At 51.7% G+C, this 23,866-nt stretch overlaps 2 protein-coding genes and 1 non-coding gene across 13 annotated transcripts in view; 2 read left to right on the top strand and 1 right to left on the bottom strand.

Annotated features, from left to right (window-relative positions):
• Nucleotides 1–18,018, top strand: part of SPEN (spen family transcriptional repressor) — an 82,801-nt gene extending 64,783 nt beyond the window's left edge. For 3 of the 5 annotated variants that reach the window (XM_036851615.1, XM_036851624.1, XM_036851649.1), the window contains 7 exons: nucleotides 186–299; nucleotides 1,277–1,377; nucleotides 6,484–14,596; nucleotides 15,020–15,493; nucleotides 15,660–15,854; nucleotides 16,193–16,351; nucleotides 16,829–18,018. In XM_036851615.1, coding sequence (XP_036707510.1) covers nucleotides 186–299; nucleotides 1,277–1,377; nucleotides 6,484–14,596; nucleotides 15,020–15,493; nucleotides 15,660–15,854; nucleotides 16,193–16,351; nucleotides 16,829–16,960 — 9,288 coding nt within the window. In that variant the 3' untranslated portion in view covers nucleotides 16,961–18,018. The remainder of the gene's footprint in view (nucleotides 1–185; nucleotides 300–1,276; nucleotides 1,378–6,483; nucleotides 14,597–15,019; nucleotides 15,494–15,659; nucleotides 15,855–16,192; nucleotides 16,352–16,828) is intronic. The other 2 variants (XM_036851631.1, XM_036851642.1) reach the window with 1 other exon arrangement.
• On the top strand, nucleotides 4,656–4,728 carry TRNAK-UUU. The gene has a single exon. It is a non-coding gene; the product is annotated as a tRNA-Lys (tRNA).
• Nucleotides 18,019–18,137: 119 nt separating the features above from the next.
• ZBTB17 (zinc finger and BTB domain containing 17) overlaps nucleotides 18,138–23,866 on the bottom strand; it is a 31,490-nt gene continuing 25,761 nt past the window's right edge. For 5 of the 7 annotated variants that reach the window (XM_036851662.1, XM_036851710.1, XM_036851671.1 and 2 more), the window contains 12 exons: nucleotides 23,720–23,860; nucleotides 23,267–23,386; nucleotides 22,423–22,661; nucleotides 22,201–22,343; nucleotides 21,807–22,107; nucleotides 21,403–21,490; nucleotides 21,204–21,320; nucleotides 20,994–21,114; nucleotides 20,639–20,769; nucleotides 20,102–20,311; nucleotides 19,894–19,983; nucleotides 18,138–19,817 (listed from right to left, as the gene is read on the bottom strand). In XM_036851662.1, the coding sequence (XP_036707557.1) occupies nucleotides 19,534–19,817; nucleotides 19,894–19,983; nucleotides 20,102–20,311; nucleotides 20,639–20,769; nucleotides 20,994–21,114; nucleotides 21,204–21,320; nucleotides 21,403–21,490; nucleotides 21,807–22,107; nucleotides 22,201–22,343; nucleotides 22,423–22,661; nucleotides 23,267–23,386; nucleotides 23,720–23,860 (1,985 nt within the window). In that variant the 3' untranslated portion in view covers nucleotides 18,138–19,533. The remainder of the gene's footprint in view (nucleotides 19,818–19,893; nucleotides 19,984–20,101; nucleotides 20,312–20,638; nucleotides 20,770–20,993; nucleotides 21,115–21,203; nucleotides 21,321–21,402; nucleotides 21,491–21,806; nucleotides 22,108–22,200; nucleotides 22,344–22,422; nucleotides 22,662–23,266; nucleotides 23,387–23,719; nucleotides 23,861–23,866) is intronic. The other 2 variants (XM_036851689.1, XM_036851680.1) reach the window with 2 other exon arrangements.

Below are 23,866 nucleotides of genomic sequence, written 5' to 3' on the forward strand. Positions count from 1 at the left end.
CCTACGACATTTTGTTGTGTTTTCAGTATAACATGCATCATCGGAAAAGCCTGAAATTTTTTCTAGAATAAAAATATATATATATTTTTTCTTAGCAGTGTCTTTGTGATTTAGGATTTTGTTGGGACTGACACTAAGTCTAGTGGATGAGCCTCTTGTTTTTTTTTGTTGTCTTTTTTTTACAGGTGGTGTTTGACCGCTTAAAAGGCATGGCCCTGGTTCTCTACAATGAAATTGAATATGCACAAGCAGCTGTAAAAGAGACCAAGGGGAGGAAAATCGGTGGGAATAAAATTAAGGTGTGCAGAATAACTTCAAACAGAAGCAAAACAAAATCGTGTTCAGATCCCAACCTCTTAATAATTGGCATTTTGTTGGTTTACCGGACATGCAGTATATATGGCCTCAGTTTCTAAGGGCGATATTACATTTTTTATATTTGGCTAGCTACTTAAGGGCACAGTGTCTTTTAAACCATTAGCCATGGAACCCTCCCTAAAAATCCTCCCATTCAAGGACGTGTGCTTCTCTACGCCCCAGGTACCTGCTGCTCACTTGTGTGCTCTTAGTGCAGGCTGGCCCACAGTCACCTGTGGGTATCTGCACACCCAGGAGCTCCAAGTGTCAGTCCAGCTTCTTGAATGATCCTCTCTTCATCTTCTTTCCTCCTCTCCTAAAGAGTGGGTAACCACTGAAAGCACGATATTTGTCTGGTGTTTTTGTTTAGAAACTTTTGTTTATGATAATTTGAAGGAATTTATGCACTTAATAACTATGACAGTTAGATTGAAATCAGTTTTTTTGAAATAAGATATTGATAGATGGTGGGTATCATGCTTTAGTGACTCTGAGGCCTGGCTGTGAGTAAAGTTCAAATGTTCTTCCATATTTTATTTTATGTTCTAACTGTGGTTCCAGCAAATTATGCACAATAGATTACTGGATTTAGTTGGTCTGATTATTTAATTGACAACCTAGAATCATGATAGGTATGTTTCAGTTTTCCATATTGCTTTTTCCACTCCTCAGGATTGGGTTCTAGAACTTTAAATTGTAATTCTTTATCAAGATTTGTGTAGAATTTGAGAGAGATTTCAGGTTAACAAAATACAGTTTTAGTTATGAGGACTGTTTCACTTAAATGAGATAAGTTACTTTTTCTTGAAATTTATCCAGAAGGCTATGTTGGGAAGAATTTTTCAAATTTGGTAACACTTTCCATCATTAAAATCTGAAACTTGCATTAATAAGCACGCAGTATTTTTTTTTTTTTAAGGTGGATTTTGCAAATCGGGAAAGTCAGCTGGCATTTTATCACTGTATGGAAAAATCTGGTCAAGATATCAGAGACTTTTATGAAATGTTAGCAGAAAGAAGGTATGTATTTTAAACCTATCAGCGTAGCTTGAATTTTAAAATTTCTAATACATAAAATTTAGATGGGATTAAATTCTATTTTTTACCCCTTATTGCTACTCTCATTCCCCCCAAACTTATCCCTTTTATCCCCACATACAGAAAGAAACACATAAAAAACACATAAAGGGACTTCCCTGGTGGTCCAGTGGGTAAGAATCCGCCTTCCAACGCAGGGGACACCGGTTCGATCCCTGGTCTGGGAACTAAGATCCCACATGCCGTGGGACAGCTAAGCCTGCGTGCCGCAACTACTGAGCCTGCATCCTCTGGAGCCCGCGTGCCACAATGAAAGATCCCGCATGCCGCAACTAAGACCTGACGCAGCTGAATAAATAAATATTTTAAAAAAACAAAACAAAAACAAACACACATAAAAACTGATTTTTATGGCTCCAGCTCATGGGAGTTGGGGTATTTTCTCCCTGAGAATACTCATTAAAAGAGTTACTGTTTTCCAGATTATAACTATGTACAAATCATTTTGCCTTACAGTTTTAAATTAAATATAATATGTTGAAATGCATTGCAAACTTTTTTTTTTTAATTTATTTTTGGCTTTGTTGGGTCTTCATTGCTGCGCGGGCTTTCTCTAGTTGCGGCGAGTAGGGGCTACTCTTCGTTGCGGTGCACAGGCGTCTCATTGCGGTGGCTTCTCTTGTTCCAGAGCACGGGCTCTAGGCGCGTGGGCTTCAGTAGTTGTGGCACGTGGGCTCAGTAGTTGTGGCTCGTGGGCTCTAGAGCGCAGGCTCAGTAGTTGTGGCACACAGGCTTAGTTGCTCCGCGGCATGTGGGATCTTCCCGGACCAGGGCTCGAACTCGTGTCCCCTGCATTGGCAGGCGGATTCTTAACCACTGCGCCACCAGGGAAGCCCCACGTTGTAAACTATTAAATGCCCTGTGAATTTAGTAGTGACAACATCCAGGTTGTCACCATGCATGAGCTCATGGAATTAATTTAAAAAAACAAAAACAAACTTTCAAAAGACTGTCAAGAGCTTTGTTTTAAATTCAGATCTCTTAAATTTGTATCAGTACAAATATTTGAATCAGTAAGCCAAAGCTGATATAAATTGGTAAGTTTAGCTGTGTAAAAAGTAAACCTTGGGAATTTCTTGGTGGTCCAGTGGTTAGGACTGGGTGATTTCACTGCCGTGGGCCTGGGTTCAATCCCTGGTCAGGGAACTAAGATCCCGCAAGCCATGAGGTGCGACCAAAAAAAAGAAAAGAAGAGTAAACCTTACTTCTCCTTGTTAATGTTTTCAGTCATGGGACTGTAGTATTTTTTTCTGCAGCTTGTGGGAACATTTCACAATCGTTTAAGGTCTCACAGTCTGAATCAGGCTGTCTCCGTTAGCTTAAAAATTGCCCCAGAACTGATGATTGATTCTTTTTTAGACTAAATATATTAAAACTCCTAACAGTGTCACCAGGTTCTTCAGTAGCTGATCACGTTTGAAAATGGAAACTATCATCCATATGAAGAACCTGTTTGTCCAAACATGCCTCTGATTAAGTCTCCTGGAATGTTACTATTAGTTCTCCACCCCTGTAGGTGTGTGTTAGACACAAGACCGTTTGACAGATGCCTTTAGACACTCAAGTTCAAGTATAAAAGTGCTTTATGACAAGGATGAGGCAAATCCTGATCGTGCTACCAGAAACCTGTTGAATGCATTCCCTTTTTACTGCCTCTTCTTGCCACTTCATTTTTGTTTAAAATCATAGAAGGTATATATTTCTTTTTCATTTCCTCATGGAGTATAGTGTAATGGTCATTGAATACTTGAGAGGTTTTTTAATGAAAAATGTCCCCTACAGCCAAATTTCCAAAAGGTTGAACTTCTAAGGTTTCGATGGTTTTTCACTAGTGGATTGGAATCCACATTCTAAATTTCTCTCTCTCTGTGTGTGTGTTTGTGTGTGTGTGTGTGTGAGACAGAGAGAATGAACATATGTAAGAGAACATATGTGTCTGTAGGGAGGGTTCTCCATCTTGGCGGCCCTCATCCCCCACCCCAGCAGTCTGAAGTCATTGTTAATACTTTAAGTGCTTATAGGAATTCTTACCTATAAGTGAGTGAAAAGTGTGTTGATGGTCTAGTGGCACTTAAGACATAAAAATTCCATTAAAATTCTCTGTGTGCACATTAAATATTTTTCAAAGAACGGTATCTTGTGAGGGTTGGATAATATTGTGTGGGTGTTAATTTTTGTATATTATCACTTAAATTCACTCACTTTACTGATGATCTGGCTCTGGCTTTGTTCTTTGGTTCTTACCTGCGGTTATTTATCTCTGTTGAATGGAGTTTATCTCCTACTAAAGTGGGAAGCAGGAGGGTGTGGGACTTCACTGTGACCCAGTTTTGCCCCATTTGGTTTCAGATGTCAGTGCTTCTGGAATGCATTCCTTGCAGTAGAACTTGAGAATCTTTGCCCTTTCCATAGAGTGGAAGGAAGTCATCCCACTGAATAGTTGATGAATAAGTGGGGAAGAAAAAAGCTTTACCCCTAATGACAGTTCAGCTCAGGAATGCAAATGATGACCCACTTACATAGGGCCCTGCAGTTTAAAAGTAGTATTTCTTTTATTCCTTTAAATACAGTGTCAGGGAAATAGGGCCGTGGCTCTTGTCATATATTACTTATGGTGGGAACTGAAGATCAGATGACTTTGCTGATAAGGTCACAGGCTAGTAAGTGGTTGGGCTGGGGGTAAACCCAGGGCTCCTACCTGCTAGTGCATTGAGCCTTACAGTTTACCAAAGTGATTCTCAAGACATTTATAGGGTCACATTATGCTTTAGATGAATTTCCCACCTACTTACGGTAGTTTGGATATTGTGCAGTCATGGGAACAGAGTTCTCTGAAAACCTGACATTTCAAAGTTCCTCAGGGTCCTGCCAGAGCCTTTTGTATATAGTACCAGTGTGCAGTTGTATTGTCTCATGCATAAGTTGAGTTCCTTGGTGGCAGGAATGCTCATTTCTTTTGGTACAGCCCAGAAAAATATGTACAAAATCATCATCTGTTAAACTGAACAGTGCAGCACTAATGTTTACACGTATACCTTTTGACTTCTGTAACTTTTTTTTTTTCATATTTTGGATACAGTTTTAGTTTGCTTATTTTAGAAAATATCTGGAAACCATTTTTAAATGTACTTTTAATGCAGGCAGCAAACTAGTGGCCATTCTAGGTGTCTTAACCACTTTATATTAGAAAGTTAGGGAATTCCCTGGCGGTCCAGTGGTTAGGACTCGGCACTTTTATTGCCAGGGGCCCAGGTTCAACCCCTGGTCAGGGAACTAAGATCCCACAAGCAATGCTGTGGCGAAAGAAGAAAAGAAAGCTTGTAGTGTGTTCACCTTTACATATGAAAGTGATGCTTCCTTGGAGTTTGTATTTATGATGGTAATGAGTTAAATTAGCCTAATTTCATTCCTAGTAACATCTATTTGCAAGATGGCTGGCCAGTATTGAGGCAAAGAATCTGATTCCTGTGGAACTGTAGAAGGATCATCTTGAATCCAATTAAGTCAGATATCATAGATATGTCATAAACTATTCTCTTTGAAATGAGAAAGCTCAGTATAAATGCATATAATAATGTGTTATTGATGCTTCCAGTGTTTGAATGGTAAGTCTAGATGCTTCATTTGCTATTGAAAATGGGTTAGAACATTGCCCAATAGCAACTTTGACATATTTTTCTAAGGTTCATTTTTTCAACAAATGAGTACCTGCTGTGAGCCAAGAAGACAAAAGCTCATGCTTTCAGAGGTGTAAGTTCTAGGTTCGTTATGTTTCATTGAGCCGTCATTGACAGTACTATGTAGACTGAGTAAGCCATACCTGCTTGAAAGACAAAAATGGAAAGTGAACAAGAGTAAAGGAATTGGCCTCTCTTACAGGTGAATTTCATTTTATACACCATACATGTTCTTGCATGTAAATTTAATCCTATTTTGAATGCACTGGGACGTGTCACTGTGGGAGGAAATCTGAGGTGAATTCTTTTACAATTAAGGAATTATCTCACACAGTTTGTAATCACCTAATTTGTTAGTTGGCAGGTTGGGGAAAAGTAACATTTACTGAAGGCCAAGTATGTGCCTTGTATTACGTTAGGAAAGTTTTTACAAATGTTATCTTATTTAATCTTCTTAAGAGCTTTGTGAAGAAGAGTTATCATTTTGTAAGTGAGGAGACTGAGCCCAGGGAGACTGGCCCCCAGTGTATGTGGGGATTTTTTCCTGTTTTGTTTTTTTAATATTTATTTGGCTGCGCCGGGTCTTAGTTGCGGCACATGGGATCTAGTTCCCTGACCAGGGATTGAACCCGGGCCCCCTGTATTGTGAGCGTGGACTCTTAGCCACTTGACCACCAGGGAAGTCCCCAGTGTGTTTTTTTAAATTGTGAATTGAGGTAGAGGTGTTACCGATATACAGGTTGCATAGGTGGGAAGATTTTAGTTAAATTGTTATCTGTCTTTTCAAACAGTACATTTGTTTCCCAAGTTGTGGTAAGAATATCTTTCAGCAGGAAAGTAATTATGAAAAACTTAGAAATGTGGGATGTGATACTGTTCAATACTAGTGCTCATCATAAGTCACAACAACTGATACCAAAAGAATAAAAAGGGGCTGAAGCACTGCTGTCCAAGTCCAATAGAAATGTAATGCAAGCTGTATATGTGGTTTTACATTTTCTAGTAAAACTAAAGGTAAAATTAATTTTATTTAACCCAATATGTCTGAAATACTGTTTCAACATATACTCAATCTGAATAAATTATTGAAGTGTTTTTTTTGTTTTTTTTTTGAAACTAAGTCTACCAAATCCAGTCTATATTTTACACTCACACCTCAACTGAGACTAGCCAAATTTCACGTTCTCAGTAGCCACATGTGGCTTGTGGTTATGGTATTGGACAGTGCAGTTCTAATGATTAAAAAATGGAAAAGATTTTTGGAAGCAGGACTTTGTAATCTCATATGTATGATTAATGTGTAAGTGACGAGGAAACAGAAAACTAATACATTCTTTTTTGTCTCTGGCAGAGAAGAACGAAGGGGATCGTATGACTATAGCCAAGATCGTACATATTATGAGAATGTTCGTACTCCAGGCACATACGCTGAGGATTCCAGACGGGACTATCCAGCTCGAGGGAGAGAATTTTATTCAGAATGGGAAACTTACCAAGGAGACTACTATGAATCACGATATTACGATGATCCCCGGGAATATAGGGATTACAGAAATGATCCTTATGAACAAGATATTCGGGAATACAGTTACAGGCAAAGGGAACGAGAAAGAGAACGTGAAAGGTTTGAGTCTGAGCGGGACAGAGACCACGAGAGGAGGCCGATTGAACGCAGTCAGAGTCCAGTTCACTTGCGACGCCCGCAGAGTCCCGGAGCGTCACCCTCACAGTCCGAGAGGCTGCCCAGTGACTCCGAGAGGAGGATTTACAGCCGGTCCTCAGACCGGAGTGGAAGCTGTAGCTCACTTTCCCCTCCAAGATACGATAAACTTGACAAACCTCGTTTGGAACGCTATACAAAAAATGAAAAGACAGATAAAGAACGAACTTTTGATCCTGAGAGAGTGGAAAGAGAGAGGCGTTTAATAAGGAAGGAAAAGGTGGAGAAGGACAAAACTGACAAGCAGAAACGGAAAGGAAAAGTTCATTCCCCTAGTTCTCAGTCTTCAGAAACAGACCAAGAAAATGAGAGAGAACAAAGCCCTGAAAAATCAAGGAGTTCTAATAAACTGAGCAGAGAGAAAGCTGACAAAGAAGGAGTAGCAAAAAACCGCTTGGAACTCATGCCTTGCGTGGTTTTGACTCGAGTGAAAGAAAAAGAGGGGAAGGTTATTGACCACACTCCTTTGGAAAAGCTGAAAGCCAAGCTTGATAATGACACTGTCAAGTCTTCTGCCTTAGATCAGAAACTTCAGGTCTCTCAGACAGAGCCTGCAAAATCTGAGTTGTCTAAACTAGAATCTGTTAGAATGAAAGCGCCAAAGGAAAGGGGGCTTTCAAGCCACGTAGAAGTGGTAGATAAGGAAGGCAGGCCTAAACCCAGGAAGCACCTAAAACCAGAGCAAACTGTTGATGGGGTAAGTGCTGTGGATCTGGAGAAGCTGGAAGCGAGGAAAAGGCGTTTTGCAGATTCCAATTTGAAAGCAGAAAGGCAAAAATCAGATGTTAAGAAAAGTAGCCCAGAGATGGAAGATGCTCGGGTGCTTTTAAAGAAACAGCCTGACATATCATCTAGAGATGTCATTCTACTGAGGGAAGGAGAGTCTGAAAAAAAGACGGTGAGGAAAGAAATTCTTAAAAGAGAATCTAAAAAAATCAAACTAGACAGACTTAATGCTGTTCCCAGCCCCAAAGACTGTCAGGAGCTTGCCAGTATTTCTGTTGGGCCTGTATCAAGGCCCAACTCAGATCTGCAAGCAAGGCTGAGAGAACCAGTAGGTGAATCTGTGGAAAATCAAGAAATCCAGTCAAAAAAACCCACTCCTTCAAAACCACCACTCAAACAGCTGGAGCTATTAGATGATCAAGGACCAGAGAGAGAAGATAATAGGAAAAACTATTGCAGTCTTCGTGATGAACCACTTGAATGTAAATCAGGCCAAGATAAACCACATTCAGTAAATACTGAAGAAAAAATTGGCATTGATATTGATCACACGCAGAGTTACCGAAAACAAATGGAGCAGAGTCGTAGAAAACAGCAGATGGAGATGGAAATAGCCAAGTCCGAAAAGTTTGGCAGTCCTAAAAAAGATGTGGATGAATATGAAAGACGTAGTCTTGTTCACGAGGTCGGCAAACCCCCTCAGGATGTCACTGACGACTCTCCTCCCAGCAAAAAGAAAAGGATGGACCATGTTGATTTTGACATCTGCACCAAGAGAGAACGGAACTACAGAAGTTCACGCCAAATCAGTGAAGATTCTGAAAGGACTGGTGGCTCCCCCAGTATCCGACATGGTTCCTTCCATGAGGAAGATGACCCTGTTGGTTCCCCTAGGGTAATGTCAATAAAAGGGTCTCCTAAAGTAGATGAAAAAGGTCTCCCCTATTCTAATATAACAGTCAGAGAAGAGTCCTTAAAATTTAATCCTTATGATTCTAGCAGGAGAGAACAGATGGCAGACATGGCCAAAATAAAGCTATCTGTCTTGAATCCTGAAGATGAACTAAGTCGGTGGGACTCTCAAATGAAACAAGATGCCAGCAGATTTGATGTGAGTTTCCCAAACAGCATAATTAAGAGAGACAGCCTTCGAAAGAGGTCTGTACGTGACTTGGAACCTGGTGAGGTGCCTTCTGATTCTGATGAAGATGGTGAACACAAATCTCACTCACCCAGAGCCTCTGCGTTATTTGAAAGTTCTCGGTTGTCTTTTTTATTGAGGGACAGAGAAGACAAACTACGTGAGAGAGATGAAAGACTCTCCAGTTCTTTAGAAAGGAACAAATTTTATTCTTTTGCATTGGATAAGACAATCACACCAGACACTAAGGCTTTGCTTGAAAGAGCTAAATCCCTGTCTTCATCTCGAGAAGAAAATTGGTCTTTTCTTGATTGGGACTCCCGATTTGCTAATTTTCGAAACAACAAAGATAAAGAAAAGGTTGACTCTGCTCCAAGACCTATTCCATCCTGGTACATGAAAAAGAAGAAAATTCGGACTGATTCAGAAGGAAAAATGGATGATAAGAAAGATGACCATAAAGAAGAAGAACAGGAAAGGCAAGAATTATTTGCTTCTCGTTTTTTACACAGCTCAATCTTTGAACAAGATTCCAAGCGATTGCAGCATCTAGAGAGAAAAGATGAAGAATCTGACTTCGTTTCTGGCAGGTTATATGGGAGGCAGACATCTGATGGAGTGAATAGCACAACTGATTTGATTCAAGAGCCAGTAGTTCTTTTCCATAGCAGATTTATGGAACTCACACGAATGCAACAGAAAGAAAAAGAAAAAGACCAAAAACCCAAAGAGGTCGAGAAACAGGAGGATACAGAGGATCACCCCAAGACCCCAGAATCTGCTTCTGAAAATAAAGAGTCAGAACTGAAAACTCCACCTTCGATTGGGCCTCCTTGTGTCACAGTTGTAGCTCCAGAGTCTGCAGCATCATCACTGGAGAAGACAGCTGGTGAAAAAACAGGAGAGGTGCCTTTGGTGACAGAAGAGAAGACCACTGAGCCAGCCTCTGTCTCAGAAGAAGCAAAACCTGTATCTGATCTGACTCCCATCGCTGTGGAACAACCTGAACAAGTAGACTTGCCCCCAGGAGTGGACACCAGGAAAGACGTTGCTGAGACTCCTTTAGTTGTTGAAGAAAGTTCATCAGTCGATCAGCTGCCTTATTTGGATGCCAAGCCTCCAACTCCTGGGGCCTCATTTTCCCAGGTAGAGATCAGTGTAGATCCAGAGCCTGCCAGTACCCAGACACTTTCAAAACCGACTCAGAAGCCTGAGGAAGCCGATGAGCCAGAAGTGGAGAAGCCAGACTCAGCTGCTAATGTGGAACCTAATGCAAGTCAAAAAGCTGAAGATGTTCACGAGGTCCCGCCTCCAGCTACTGAAGGCGTAGAGGTTGATCCTCCAGTTGCTGCAAAAGATAAAAAGCCGAACAAAAGTAAACGTTCCAAGACCCCCATTCAGGCAGCTGCAGCAAGTATCGTGGAGAAGCCTGTCACAAGGAAGAGTGAGAGGATAGACCGGGAAAAGCTCAAGCGGTCCAGTTCTCCTCGGGGAGAAGCACAGAAGCTTTTAGAATTGAAGATGGAGGCAGAGAAGATTACAAGGGCTGCCTCTAAAAACTCATCCGCGGACCCTGAACACCCTGAGCCAAGCTTGCCCCTCAGCCGAACCAGGCGCCGGAATGTAAGGAGTGTCTACGCAACCATGGGTGACCATGAGAGCCGCTCTCCAGTCAAGGAGCCCGTTGAGCAACCACGAGTGACCAGGAAGAGACTGGAGCGGGAGCTTCAGGAGGCCGCAGTGGTTCCTACAACCCCTAGGAGGGGGAGGCCTCCAAAAACACGCCGTCGAGCTGACGAAGATGATGAGACCGAGGCAAAAGAGCCAGTGGAGACAGTCAGACCAGCTGAGGGATGGAGATCCCCACGATCCCAAAAAGTAGCTGCTGGTGTCCAGCAAGGGAAAAAGGGGAAAAATGAACCAAAAGTTGATGCTGAACGTCCTGAGGCCACCACTGAGGTGAGTCCCCAATTAAACGTGAAAGAAAACAGCACAAAATCCAAGGCTGATAAAGAAGAAGCAGGAAGTGAACAAAAACGTGATAGAAAAGAAATTAGCACAGACAGAAATCCACCCGAAACCCCCCCAGTTGAAGTGATGGAGAGAAAAACAGCCCCTGAGAAAAACTCCAAGTCCAAGAGAGGAAGATCTCGAAACTCTAGGTCAGTGGTGGACAAATCTGCAAATCTGAGAAATGTGGAAGCCGCTGTAAGTCCCAGCGTGGCTGCAGGCCCTGCAGCACTGCCAGCGGAGGAGGCGGCTGCGGTCGTGGCAGTTTCCCCCGAGAAGAGCGAGAGTCCCCAAGAGGAGGGTAGTTTATCGTTGCGTTTGAACAGTGAGCCAGCTGATCTGGACAAGGAACCAGAGAAGGAAGATGGGTCTGCCTCTAAGCCGTCCCCAGAAGCAAATCAGTTAGCCAAGCAGATGGAGCTGGAGCAGGCCGTGGAGAACATCGAGAAGCTCGCGGAAACCTCCACCCCCGCGGCTTTCAAGGCGGCAGCTGCAGATGCCCCAGAGGGCCTCTCCACAGAGGACCGGAGCAAGCCCGCACACCAAGCCAGCGAGACAGAGCTGGCTGCGGCCATCGGTTCCATCATCAGTGACGTTTCTGGGGAGCCAGAAAACTTCCCAGCGCCTCCGCCTTACCCTGCGGAGTCTCCGACAGGTCTGCAGTCTCCTGAGGAAGGAATGGAGCCTGAGACCGACGAGGCTGTGTCTGGCATCTTGGAGACTGAGGCTGCTACAGAATCTTCTAGGCCACCAGGCAGTGCACCTGACCCCTCAGCAGGCCCAGCAGATACCAAGGAAGCCAGAGAGAACAGCAGCGAAACCTCCCACCCTGTGCCGGAAGTCAAAGGATCAAAAGAAGCAGAAGTTACTCTTGCTCGGAAAGACAAAGGGCGCCAGAAGACCACTCGATCACGCCGCAAACGGAATACAAACAAGAAAACTGGGGGCGCTACAGAGACCCATGTCTCTGAACCTGACCAAGTTCAAAGCGAGAGCCTTGCTACGAGTGAGGGGGCCACGGTACAGCCCCCAGAAACTCCACAGGAAGAAAAGCAGAGTGACAAGCCCCAGTCCACTCCCCCTGAGTCATGTGCTTCTGACCCAAGCAAGACTACATCCCAGGGAAATTTGTCCCAAGAAAGCAGCGTTGAAGAAAAGACTCCAACCAAAGCATCTGCACTCCCAGACCTTCCCCCGGCCTCGCAGCCAGCCCCCGCGGATGACGAGCCTCGAGCCAGATTCAAGGTGCATTCCATCATTGAAAGTGACCCGGTGACCCCGCCCAGTGACTCAAGCATGCCCACCCCCCCAATTCCTTCTGTAACGATAGCAAAGCTCCCACCCCCTGTCGCTGCTGGGGGGATCCCACACCAGAGTCCCCCGACGAAGGTGACAGAGTGGATCACGAGGCAGGAGGAGCCACGGGCGCAATCCACCCCATCTCCGGCCCTTCCCCCAGACACGAAGGCCTCTGACATAGACACCAGCTCCAGTACGCTGAGGAAGATCCTCATGGACCCTAAATACGTATCTGCCACGGGCGTCACTTCCACAAGTGTCACAACTGCCATTGCAGAGCCTGTCAGTGCTGCCCCTTGCCTGCATGAGGCACTGCCTCCTCCAGTGGAATCTAAAAAGCCTCTTTTAGAAGAAAAAGCAGCAGCTCCAGTAACTAACACCGCCGACACACAGGCCTCAGAGGTTCCAGTGGCCACTGACAAAGAAAAGGTGACTCCAGTCATTGCTCCAAAAATTACTTCTGTTATTAGCCGGATGCCTGTCAGCATTGACTTGGAGAATTCGCAAAAGATAACTCTGGCAAAACCAGCTCCCCAGACCCTGACTGGCCTGGTGAGCGCCCTGACCGGCCTGGTGAATGTCTCCTTGGTTCCAGTGAATGCGCTGGCCGGCCCAGTGAATGCCCTGAAAGGCCCTGTGAAGGGCTCAGTGGCCACGCTGAAAGGCTTGGTGAACACTCCCGCTGGCCCCGTGAACGTCTTAAAGGGGCCAGTGAATGTTCTGACGGGGCCCGTGAATGTTCTCACGGCTCCAGTGAATGCCGCCACAGGCACAGTGAACACTGCCACGGGTGCGGTGACAGTTTCCGCGGGTGCGGTGACTGCTGCATCTGGGGTTGTGACTGCCACGACAACAGGTGCAGTGACTGTGGCAGGTGCGGTGATTGCACCATCCGCAAAGTGCCGACAGAGATCCGGCACTAATGACAACAGTCGGTTCCACCCAGGGTCCATGTCTGTGATTGACGACCGTCCGGCAGACACGGGCTCTGGCGCTGGGCTGCGTGTGAACACTTCAGAAGGGGTTGTGCTGCTGAGCTATTCGGGGCAGAAGACTGAAGGCCCACAGCGGATCAGTGCCAAGATTAGCCAGATCCCCCCAGCAAGTGCGATGGACATTGAGTTTCAACAGTCGGTGTCCAAGTCCCAGGTCAAACCCGATTCTGTCGCGCCATCTCAGCCTCCGCCCAAAGGCCCTCAAGCTCCTTCAGGCTATGCAAACGTGGCCACCCATTCTACTCTGGTACTAACTGCCCAGACATATAACGCATCTCCTGTGATTTCATCGGTTAAGGCCGACCGTCCGTCTTTGGAGAAGCCTGAGCCCATTCACCTCTCTGTGTCCACACCCGTCACCCAGGGTGGCACAGTAAAGGTCCTCACCCAGGGCATAAACACACCCCCGGTGCTGGTTCACAACCAGCTGGTCCTCACCCCAAGCATAGTCACCACTAACAAAAAGCTTGCTGACCCCGTCACCCTCAAAATAGAGACCAAGGTCCTTCAGCCAGCAAACCTGGGGTCCACTCTTACACCCCACCACCCTCCTGCTCTGCCCAGCAAACTGCCTGCAGAAGTGAACCACGTCACCTCGGGGCCCAGCACCCCGACAGATCGGACTGTCTCCCATTTGGCAGCCACCAAGCCCGATGTGCATTCCCCTCGACCTAGCGGGCCGGCTCCGTCCCCGTTCCCGAGGGCATGCCACCCCAGCAGCACCACGTCCGCCGCGCTCTCCACTAATGCCACGGTCATGCTGGCTGCGGGCATCCCTGTGCCGCAGTTCATCTCTAGCATCCACCCAGAGCAGTCCGTCATCATGCCACCCCACAGCATCACCCAGACCGTGTCGCTCAGCCACCTGTCACAGGGCGAGGTGAGGATGAACACGCCCACGTTGCCCAGCATCACCTACAGCATCCGGCCGGAGACACTTCACTCTCCTCGGGCCCCCCTGCAGCCCCAGCAAATAGAGGTCCGGGCCCCGCAGCGTGCGGGCACCCCGCAGCCAGCCGCAGCTGGTGTGCCCGCCCTGGCCTCCCAGCACCCTCCAGAGGAAGAAGTGCATTATCACCTCCCCGTTGCTCGAGCCGCAGCCCCTGTGCAGTCGGAGGTGCTGGTCATGCAGTCTGAGTACCGACTACACCCGTACACTGTGCCCCGGGATGTGAGGATCATGGTGCATCCTCACGTGACGGCCGTCAGCGAGCAGCCCCGGGCAGCGGACGGGGTGGTGAAAGTGCCACCGGCCAGCAAGGCCCCTCAGCAGCCAGGGAAAGAAGCCACCAAGATGGCAGATGCCAAAGCCGCCCCCGCCCCCACCCCCGCCCCCCACGGTGAGGCCCGCATCCTCACAGTCACCCCCAGCAACCAGCTGCAGGGGCTGCCTCTGACCCCGCCTGTGGTGGTGACCCACGGGGTGCAGATCGTGCACTCCAGCGGGGAGCTCTTTCAGGAGTACAGGTATGGGGACATCCGCACCTACCACGGCCCAGCTCAGCTCGCGCACACGCAGTTTCCTGCTGCTGCCTCCATTGGCCTGCCTTCCCGGACCAAGGCTCCTGCTCAGGTGAGAGCACCAGAAATCTGCCTTCTGGTCCGAATAGTGGTGGAGGTGCCAGTAAGGTCCCTAAAATATGTTGTCCTTTTTGTGGATGTAAAGAGGCGCTTCCTAAATTTCAGGATGGAGGAGTGAATCACAGCACGGAGAGCCCAGGGACATGGAGGGAGCTCATTGTGGGAGCGGGTGGCGTGGCGGCTCTTGCCTGCTGGGGGTGAGGAGGTAGGGAACGGGTGACCTTTTACCGGAACCCTCAATCCTGAACGCCCGAGAGCATGGCCGTCTGGTTAAAGCCCCTTCCGGGGGCCTGGCCTACGGGAGATGCCCTGCAGCTGACCTGCCCAGGGGCTCACGGCTGCTTGGTTGGGGCAGGATGTTGGTGGTGCGTAACAGACTCTGACTCTGCTCCTTCCTCTTCCCGCCCAACTCCAGGGCCTCCCTCCTGAAGGCGAGCCCTCGCAGCCTCTGCAGCCTGCGCAGTCCGCACAGCCGGCCCAGTCCACGCAGCCCTCCCAGCTCAGCCAGCCAGGCCAGCCACCAAGCAGCAAGATGCCTCCGGTCTCCCAGGAGGCAAAGGGCACCCAGACAGGAGTAGAGCAGCCGCGCCTCCCAAACGTACCTGGAAACAGGCCGGCTGAGCCTCATGCCCAGGTCCACAGGGCGCAGGCGGAAACAAGCCAGACCTCGTATCCCTCCCCTGTGTCTGTCTCGATGAAGCCTGACCTCCCGGCCCCTCTTCCTGCTCAGGCTGCCCCAAAGCAGCCGTTGTTTGTCCCTACACCCTCAGGCCCCAGCCCCCCTCCAGGACTGGCTCTGCCGCATACTGAAGCCCAGCCCGCCCCCAAACAAGATTCCTCTCCACATTTGACTTCCCAGAGACCTGTGGATATGGTCCAGCTTCTGAAGGTAAGCCTGGGCAGGGCCTTCCCTACCACCCTCCGAGCTTTGTGCTATTGTCAGTGTCCCGAGAGCCCCACTTGACTTAGATCAGCAAGCTGCTGCCTGGGGCCATGGCCAGCACAGCTGTGTTCTCCAGCCGTGAGCTCACTTCTGTTTGTTTCCCTGTGAGCAGAAGTACCCCATCGTGTGGCAGGGCCTACTGGCCCTCAAGAACGACACGGCTGCTGTGCAGCTCCACTTCGTCTCTGGCAACAATGTCCTGGCCCATCGGTCCCTGCCGCTCTCTGAAGGAGGGCCCCCCCTGAGGATCGCCCAGAGGATGCGGCTGGAGGCCTCACAGCTGGAGGGGGTTGCCCGAAGGATGACGGTAAGACTCAGGGCCCAGGTGAGCAAGTGCCCCGCCCACAGCAAGGGAAGGCACGGGTGGCCCCCACTGCCTGTCTCCGTGGCTTGTCACGGGGTGCAATAATGGCTTTCTTGGAGTGGATGATGAAGGGCATGTTCTGTCTCCACTAGGAGTGTAAGGTGCCTCTAGATCCAGAGATGAGGCTTTTTTTCATTCAGCAAATACATGGATGGCCCTCAGGGTCATCGTAGAGGTGGGGATTTAGGAGCCCAATCACCTGGGTTGGACAGGCCTCTTCTTGGGCTGTTTTGTGAGGTGCCCCCCGCCACCACGATCACTGACAGCTTCCTCTTCCCCAGGTGGAGACAGATTACTGTCTGCTGTTGGCTCTGCCCTGTGGCCGTGACCAAGAGGACGTCGTGAGCCAGACCGAGTCCCTCAAGGCTGCCTTCATCACGTATCTGCAGGCCAAGCAGGCGGCAGGCATCATCAACGTTCCCAACCCCGGCTCCAATCAGGTCAGCCCAGTGTCCCGCCTCGGTGCACACATACATGGGGCTGGTCTCGGCTGGTCAGGCGGTCTGACTGACCTGGTGGCATGGGCTGCCCGTGCCAGCTAGAGTAGTCAGGACAGTTTCCCAGAGGAGCTGGACAAAGGGGCATTCTGGATAGAGGAAACCAGCGGAGTGCATGGGCCGGACTACTGCTGCCCATCCTGGAGACAGTCAATGGACGGCTGAGGCAGCAGAGGGTTTTCTTTAGCTTAATAATAGAGAAGAAGTTCTCAGGAGTTAGTTTCATGTTAGTTTTCTGATACCTAGTTTTCTTCTGGTGGACAGAGTCTTGGAGACCTTAGCTGGTTGGGAAATTAACTCAGCCTGGCTCTCTGTTGGGCCTTTGCGCCCCCAGTTGGAAATGTTTTAGGGAAGAGTGGTAGTGGGGTGGGTGATGTGAAGACAGGAGGTCCCATTTTTCTCTCTTGTCCCTTTCTCCAGCCCGCCTATGTGCTGCAGATCTTCCCGCCCTGCGAGTTCTCTGAGAGTCACCTGTCCCGTCTGGCCCCCGACCTCCTGGCCAGCATCTCCAACATTTCTCCCCACCTCATGATCGTCATTGCCTCTGTGTGAGCCACTGAATGGTCACCACTCGGCATATCTTCCTGAGGCTCTGCAGCAAAAAATAAAACACAGGACAACCCAGCCAAGGGGAGGAAGAAGCTGCCGAGGGGGACAGACTCCACTGCCAGACGGCCAGCCTCGCTCTCCTACCCACCCGCCCGCCCGCCCGCCCGGCTCAGTCAGACAGACCCCCTGGGCAGTGGTGCTGCTACTCGTATGTTTACATGACATTTAGCCCAAGGACAGACCACCAACCAATGGACTTGCAGACACCTTGAGGCTGGGTTTCTCTCTCCTCTTTTTGGAGAAAAGGAACAGGGCAGTGGAATTTTTTTGTTTTTGTTTTTAAGAAACAAAACAGAACTGCCTTTGCACTAAATTAGTGACTTGGACTTTTGCACAGTGAAGACAGGCTGTGACACTCTGGATGTCTTGGTGTACGTGAACACACATGGCACACACATCGCAGACTCTCACGCAGGACTTCAAACTTCTGCTGAAACCTTGGGGTCAAGGAACATTTCATTGGGCTGTGTTGTCCCCACCCGTCCCTTCCCCTTGCTCATTTGGATGTCACCTCTCTTTAATTCTCCTGCACCACCGTCTTTGATTCACCCAGGATGTACAGTTTACAATCAGAAAAGAGCAAACGGAAGGATTTTCTCTCTCGGTGGAATATGCAGAACTTGGGATGTGTGTATATATAAATATATAATATATATAAATATATATAATACTGACTTAAAAATCAAATTCCCCGACATACATTTTTTTTAATCTGTGCCAAAAATGTGTTTTCAGAGAAAATCTTATTTTCATACTCAGACTTTGTATTGTCACTCATTTGTATAAGTGCGCTTCGTTACAGCACGGGCCCTGCTCCCGCAACTTGGAAGTGTCACACACACAAAAAGACTGTACAAAAGACTGGCTTCCCTTCTTCCTGTGACCTTGACCTCTCCCCCAACTTCCTAACACTTATTAATTTATGAAAACTGTTTTTCTCAGCGCAGTTTTGTTTTATGTGTCCATTGGATTACAAACTTTATTAAAAAATACAGAACATGTCAAGTGTGGATGTGATTGTCACTTGGATGGGAGGACCAGGGGTCCTTGGCTTATGGGAACAGCTAGCCTTCGTCCCACTTTTGCTTTCAACCCCCCACCAAGTCTGTATATGGAACCTATTATTTCCTTTCTGCCACTGATCCTCCCCAAGGATCATTTTATCTTGTACAAAAGAAGATTTTCATCACAGACTGAACTTGAACTGTTTGTTTGTTTTTCAGTGCTGTGGTGTTTATCTGACACTTCAAGGTCCCAGTTGGCTCCTGCATAATGTCGAAGGCACTTCAAATTTGATTGATTAAAGAATAAAGCCACCTCCCACTCAAACTCAGAAACATCTTAAGGAAGCTTTGGGGTCTTGCCTCTTCTCCCTTCCTCCTCCGGGCATGGTGCAGGCTGGCCCTGCAGCAGCTGCCTCCCAGTAGGAGGATGGCACTGGTGGGCCAAGCTTCCCCAGCAGCTGGACCCACCACAAGCTGGGGAGTTGGGTGTGGGGGACGGGAACACAAGGACCACAAAGTTGCTGGTCTCACTTGTAGTTCCCCGGGGCTCTTCCAAATAGAGCTATGCTTTCGGTGCGAGATGGTACCATCTCTGGGTGAGGAATTAACAGCTGCTGGGGACAAGCTGTATGGAAAAGCGGCAGAGAAGGCATCTCATGCCTCCCTGCTGACAGAGGTAAGAATGAGCTGCTTCACCGTCCGCACTGCTGCTCCTAGTTTTAGCAGTGCTGCCATCTCCCACCTCCCCATCACAGCTCCTGGCCGCTCATTCCTGTCCCTCCAGGCTCTCAGCCTTGTAGAGACGCCGCTGATTCAGGGCAAGTAAATGTTCTCAAAAGATGACACTGGCTTGGCCCTGATCTTGCGGCCAGGGTTACCGTGAAGCGAGTGTGGAGCTCTCCCTCTTCCCTAGGCCCAACAGAAGCAGGCCTGCGGCCTGTTGGGTCTGGTGCTCTGCCTACCTTGCTGCTCTGGCTGAATGGGCCCCCGAGCTGGGCTCTGTACGGGTGGCCTGGATCCTGGTAAGCAGTTGTGGCCAAGCCCTGTGGGCCCAGTTCCCAACACAAGGGCGCAGGGTCACAGCCGTGGCTCCACAGCGGAGAGAGGTGGAGAGGGGAGGTCCGATCCTCACGCCGAGCCGAGGAGAAGCCTCCAAAGAGGAGGCCAGATGGGGCTCGTGGAGCCGCAGTTTCTCTGGCCTGAGTGTGCTGCCCACACCCCAACTCGGGCAAAGCAACCAGCTTGCTTCTAGATGGGTCCCGCGGCTCCAGTCCCATTCTGCAAAGGGACAGCCTGGCTTTCCCCACAAGCAAGTCTCTGCCGACTGGTCGCTGGGTGGAGCAACCCTTCCCCGGCATCAGCCACAGCTGCCAGCTCCCCGCCCCAGCCCCACAGGGAGCTATAGGCAGCGTTAGAAAATAATCAGATTTATTCTCTCTAGGGAATGGGCTCACCCCTCTCAGTTCTAGGGTGCCGTCCAACCTTAAATAAACAGGAGGAAGGGGTGCCTGCTCACTCAGCAGATGGTGGACATTCAGGGGCTGTGGGAGGTGTCTCTGCCAGGGCCGGCTGCCCATCAGCCCCATCCCGAGGGCGGAAGACCAGCTCCCCGGCCTGCAGCACCTGCCCGGCCGGCCACGTGCTGCCTGGCCCGTACTGCTGGTAGAAGTCCGCATCCGTCTGGAACATGACCAGTGCCTGGGCCGTGTGGATCCGCACGTGCTGGGCCAGGCTGTTGGCATCCAGGAACTTATCTCCACAGGAGTCACAGGCGTAGAGGATGTGAGTGTTGGGATCTGTGGGAGTGGGGCTGCAGTTAGGACAGGGAGGGCCCCTGGGTCCGGCAGCTTTCCCCCAGGCGGCCCCTCTCACCTTCTTCCTGCACTTGCTTCACAGCTTTGCTGATCTCGGCTTTAAGTACTTCTGTCTCATCAGCGGTCACCGCCGCCCCCACTGGCACCACTGTGGGGGCATCGGCAGAGCCTGAGACCAGACTCACCTGCCCCTTTGCTGCCACCCCAGAGGCAACCCCTGCTGTGACCACCCCCTGCTGCCCTGGGAGCTGAGTGATGGTCCGCACCTGTGAGCTGAGTGACGGCCGTTGCCGCCAGTGCCTCAGTGGCCAGCGTGACCATGTCATCGACAGTGACCACGCTGACCTCACCGCCCTCCTCTGGCTCCAGGATTTTGATGCCTGCCTTGCCCTGGTGCACAGTCTTCACATGGGAACGAAGGTTGTCCACCCGGTTGAAGCCGCGACCGCACTTGTCACACAGGTAAGGCTTCTCTCCTGGGGGGGGAGGCAAGGTTCTCTCCTGCCATTGGGGGGGGGGGGTGCAGGGGGGGAGGACCTCAGTGGCCTCCAGCTTCCCCCGCAGCCCTGTCTTTTCCAGCAGGAAGAGCTCTGGGGCGGCCACCTGAGGCACAGGGAAGCTTCCAGTGGCCCCTGCACCTTCCAGAAGCTCTGAGAAAATGGGGCCCTCCTTGGAGTTAAACTGCTTTCAAGGCCGCCTTCAGCAAGTGCCGGCACCGAAGGCTGGGGTCCGGAGCACCTCCCACCCCACCATGTGCCCCAGAGTCAGGGCTTGGGACAGAGAGGCGGGTGGCACGCACTCACCAGTGTGGATGATGATATGCTTGGACAGGTCCCCCACGTTCACGAAGGCCTTGCTGCACACGCTGCACTTGTGAGGGCGGATGTTGTCATGGTGGCGGATGTGATTGGCCAACTGGCTGGATTGGACGAATCTGCAGGGCCAGAAGGAAAGGCTTGCACAGAACCGCCCAGGCCTGGGCCGGGGTGCTGGGCTGGGGCCTCCCACCTCAGGGTCTAGACCCGAGAGGACCCCGGGACCTGCGCTGGAGCAGTCTGCCCGGCTACCAACCGAGCCCCGGGCTTCTTCTCTGACCCCCTCCACCCGCCGACTGCTGGGACCCCACAGGGCGCCGGCTGGGGGCCGGAAGGGCAGGACCTCTTTCCGCAGCGCTCGCAGACGTAGGGCTTCTCCCCGGTGTGCTGGCGCACGTGGGCGATGAGGGAGCTGGCCTGGGTGAAGGCTTTGCCGCACATCACGCACTGGCATGGCTTCTCACCTGGGGATGGAGGCAGGGGACGGGAAGGTGTTGGCGCCTGCTCTCCTCCCTTGTGCCCGCACCCGGGCGCCGCCGGGCCGCTCACCCACCCGTGTGGATGCGGACGTGCCGCTGCAGGGCGCCGGGGTCAGCGAACTGCCGCTGGCAGTGGACGCACACGTAGGGCTTCTCACCGCTGTGAATCCGAAGGTGCCGCTTCAGGTTCCCTGTGGCGAGACCGAAGGGTGGGCCTGGCACGGGCGCCCGGGGCCGGGGGCGGGGCCGGGGGCGGGGCCAGCCGGGCCCTACCTGAGGTGGTGAACTGCTTCCCACACTCCCGGCACTTGAGGGGCCCGTCGGCGATGTGGATCTTCAGGTGGGCCTTCAGGTTCCCCACCTGCGCCCAGGCAGGGGATCAGACGGCAGGGAACCACCGATCCTCGGTCCTCCCGGGGGCCTGTGCGGGGCTCCCCCTTTCCTCAAGGCCGGGGGAAATGGGAAAACCACCCCCCTCAGTTCTTCCTGGCCCGCGCCCGTCCCCCCAGCCTGCCTTCCCACTTTGCTCGGCAGAGCAGTCAGGCAGAGCAGTCAAGAGCTCCACCCGGCAGGGTCATTTTCTGCTCAGCCAACACCACCTACTTCCCCGCTAGGCCCCCCGGGCCCCCGAGACGGAAGCCGCCGGAGCACAGGGGCCCAGGGCCGGCTCCCCCCACCTGGTTGAACTTCTTGTCGCAGTGAGGGCACTTGTGCTCCTTGTCGGTGTCGTGCGTCTCCAGGTGGCGCATCTTGGACGTGGGGTCGGAGAATGAGCGGCCGCAGTAGTCGCACTGGTAGGGCTTCTCGCCGCTGTGCACCAGCTGGTGCCGCTTGAGGTTGCCGGACGTGGTGAAGAGCTTGCCGCAGTCCTCGCAGCGGTAGCGCGCCTCGCCCGAGTGCCGCTTCTTGTGCAGGTTCAGCAGGCTGATGAGCCGGTAGCTCTTGCCGCACTCCTCGCAGCCGTATGGCTTCAGCGGGCTGGCGGCAGAACGCGGGGACAGGATGCTCCCGGGGCTCGCGGGGCTCGCGGGGCCGGGGCGGGCGGGCATGGGGGGCGGCCGCGGGGCCTACCTGTGGGTCTTCTCGTGGGCCTTGCAGGCTGCCGGGTCAGAGAAGGCCTTGCTGCACTCCCGGCACGAGAAGGGCTTCTCGCCCGTGTGGATGCGGATGTGCCGCTTGAAGTTGCCCGTGTGCGTGAACTCCTTCCCACAGTCCTGCGGGCGCAGGGGGCTGGGTGTCAGGGGCGGCGCCGGGCGGGGGGCCGGGGCGGGGCCGCCACCGCCCGCGGCGCACCTCGCACTTGTGGATGACGGAGCCGTAGGCCTTGGACTCCGTGCGGTCGCCATAGGTGCCCGAGCGCAGGCCCCGCGCCTCCGCGCCGAGCTCCTGGCCCGAGTCCGTGCTGGCCGACTCCTCGCTCTCCTCGGGAGCCTCGCCCTTCTCCAGCGGCGGCCCCTCTTCCTTGACCACCGCGGGCACGGCGCCCTCCTCCTCTCGTTCTTCTCCCTTCCTGGCTGGCTCCACCTCCATTTCTGCCACAAGAAGGGCAAGTACTGAGGAAACCGACCTGGCAACTGGCCAAGTGAGGCCTGGGCACGGCTCATCTCTGCACACACCCTCTCTCTGCGTGGGCGCCTCGCAGGGGCAGGGCAGTGTCTGGGAGCCGCAGATAAATGGTCCCCAGCACCGCCAGGGCAAGCCCAGGGGAGACCAATGACCGGGACAGCTGCCGCTTGGAGGATGCAGATGGGCCTCAGTCCAACGGGGGCCCCGTATTTGGGGACACAGGTGGGAAGGGTGCTGTCAGCCAACAAGCACTGGGGGCGGGGGCTGGGGTGGGTGCCATGGGCGGCCAAGTTCCGCCACGGTGCTCAGCCCAGGGAAAAACAGCAGGGCCAGTACTACGACAAGGACACTTCTGTGCTAAAGGGAAGCATGGCCAGGGTGTACAACCAAGAAACTGATGTCAAAATTCAAGAATGAGGAAAGATGTCGGCCCAAAAGCTGATGTGAGTGACTCACAGTGAGATCAGCTAAGGGAGGAAGAGAGGGCCCCTGGCGGGGGGCGGGGGGGGGGGAAGACGTGTGAGTGGGGGATGCCTGCGTGAGGGCGGGCGCCCCGGCTGGCGGAGGGTACCTTGCTCTGAGCTCTCTGACAAGGCAGCCTCGGCCTCAGCAGCAGCCATGCCACTTGTGGGGTCCGGCTTGAGCTCCACAGGCTCCCGGGGGGCATCGGCCTTCTCCGTCTGCTCTGCACCTGGGGTAGAGGTGTGGGGGCATCCGGGGCTGGACTGGCACCCTCTGTCCAGGGGCCGGTCGGCTCTCCTGGACCAGACCCCTGGAAGCGGCTATGGCCCCGGGGGTGGGGGGAGCACATCCAAGCTCGGGCCGCTTGAGCCTCTGCTCTGGCTTTAACAGATGCCCCAGAAAAAATAAGCGGTGGTTTTGGGTAACCTGAGCTCAAGGGATGCAGTTGCCTGTGCCTCCCTCCCTCCCTCCCCCAGGAGCCTCCTGAGAAAGCTGCTCACTGCGCTGGGGCCCACGCCGCCGGCAGGTGATGGACAGCCAGGTCCTCAGCAGCACAACTCACCGCTGGCCGTGCTCTCGGCCTGGCCGCCCCGCTCCTCTTTGGGCTCCCGGCCCAGGCCCGTGGGCGGACTGCTCCTGGCCACGTCCAGCTCGCTCAGTGTAGTGGCAGCAGCCTTCTCTTCTTTGGCTCTCTTGTCCCCCACTGGAG

This window comes from Balaenoptera musculus, chromosome 1 (assembly GCF_009873245.2).
Source record: "Balaenoptera musculus isolate JJ_BM4_2016_0621 chromosome 1, mBalMus1.pri.v3, whole genome shotgun sequence".
Lineage (NCBI taxonomy): Eukaryota > Metazoa > Chordata > Mammalia > Artiodactyla > Balaenopteridae > Balaenoptera > Balaenoptera musculus.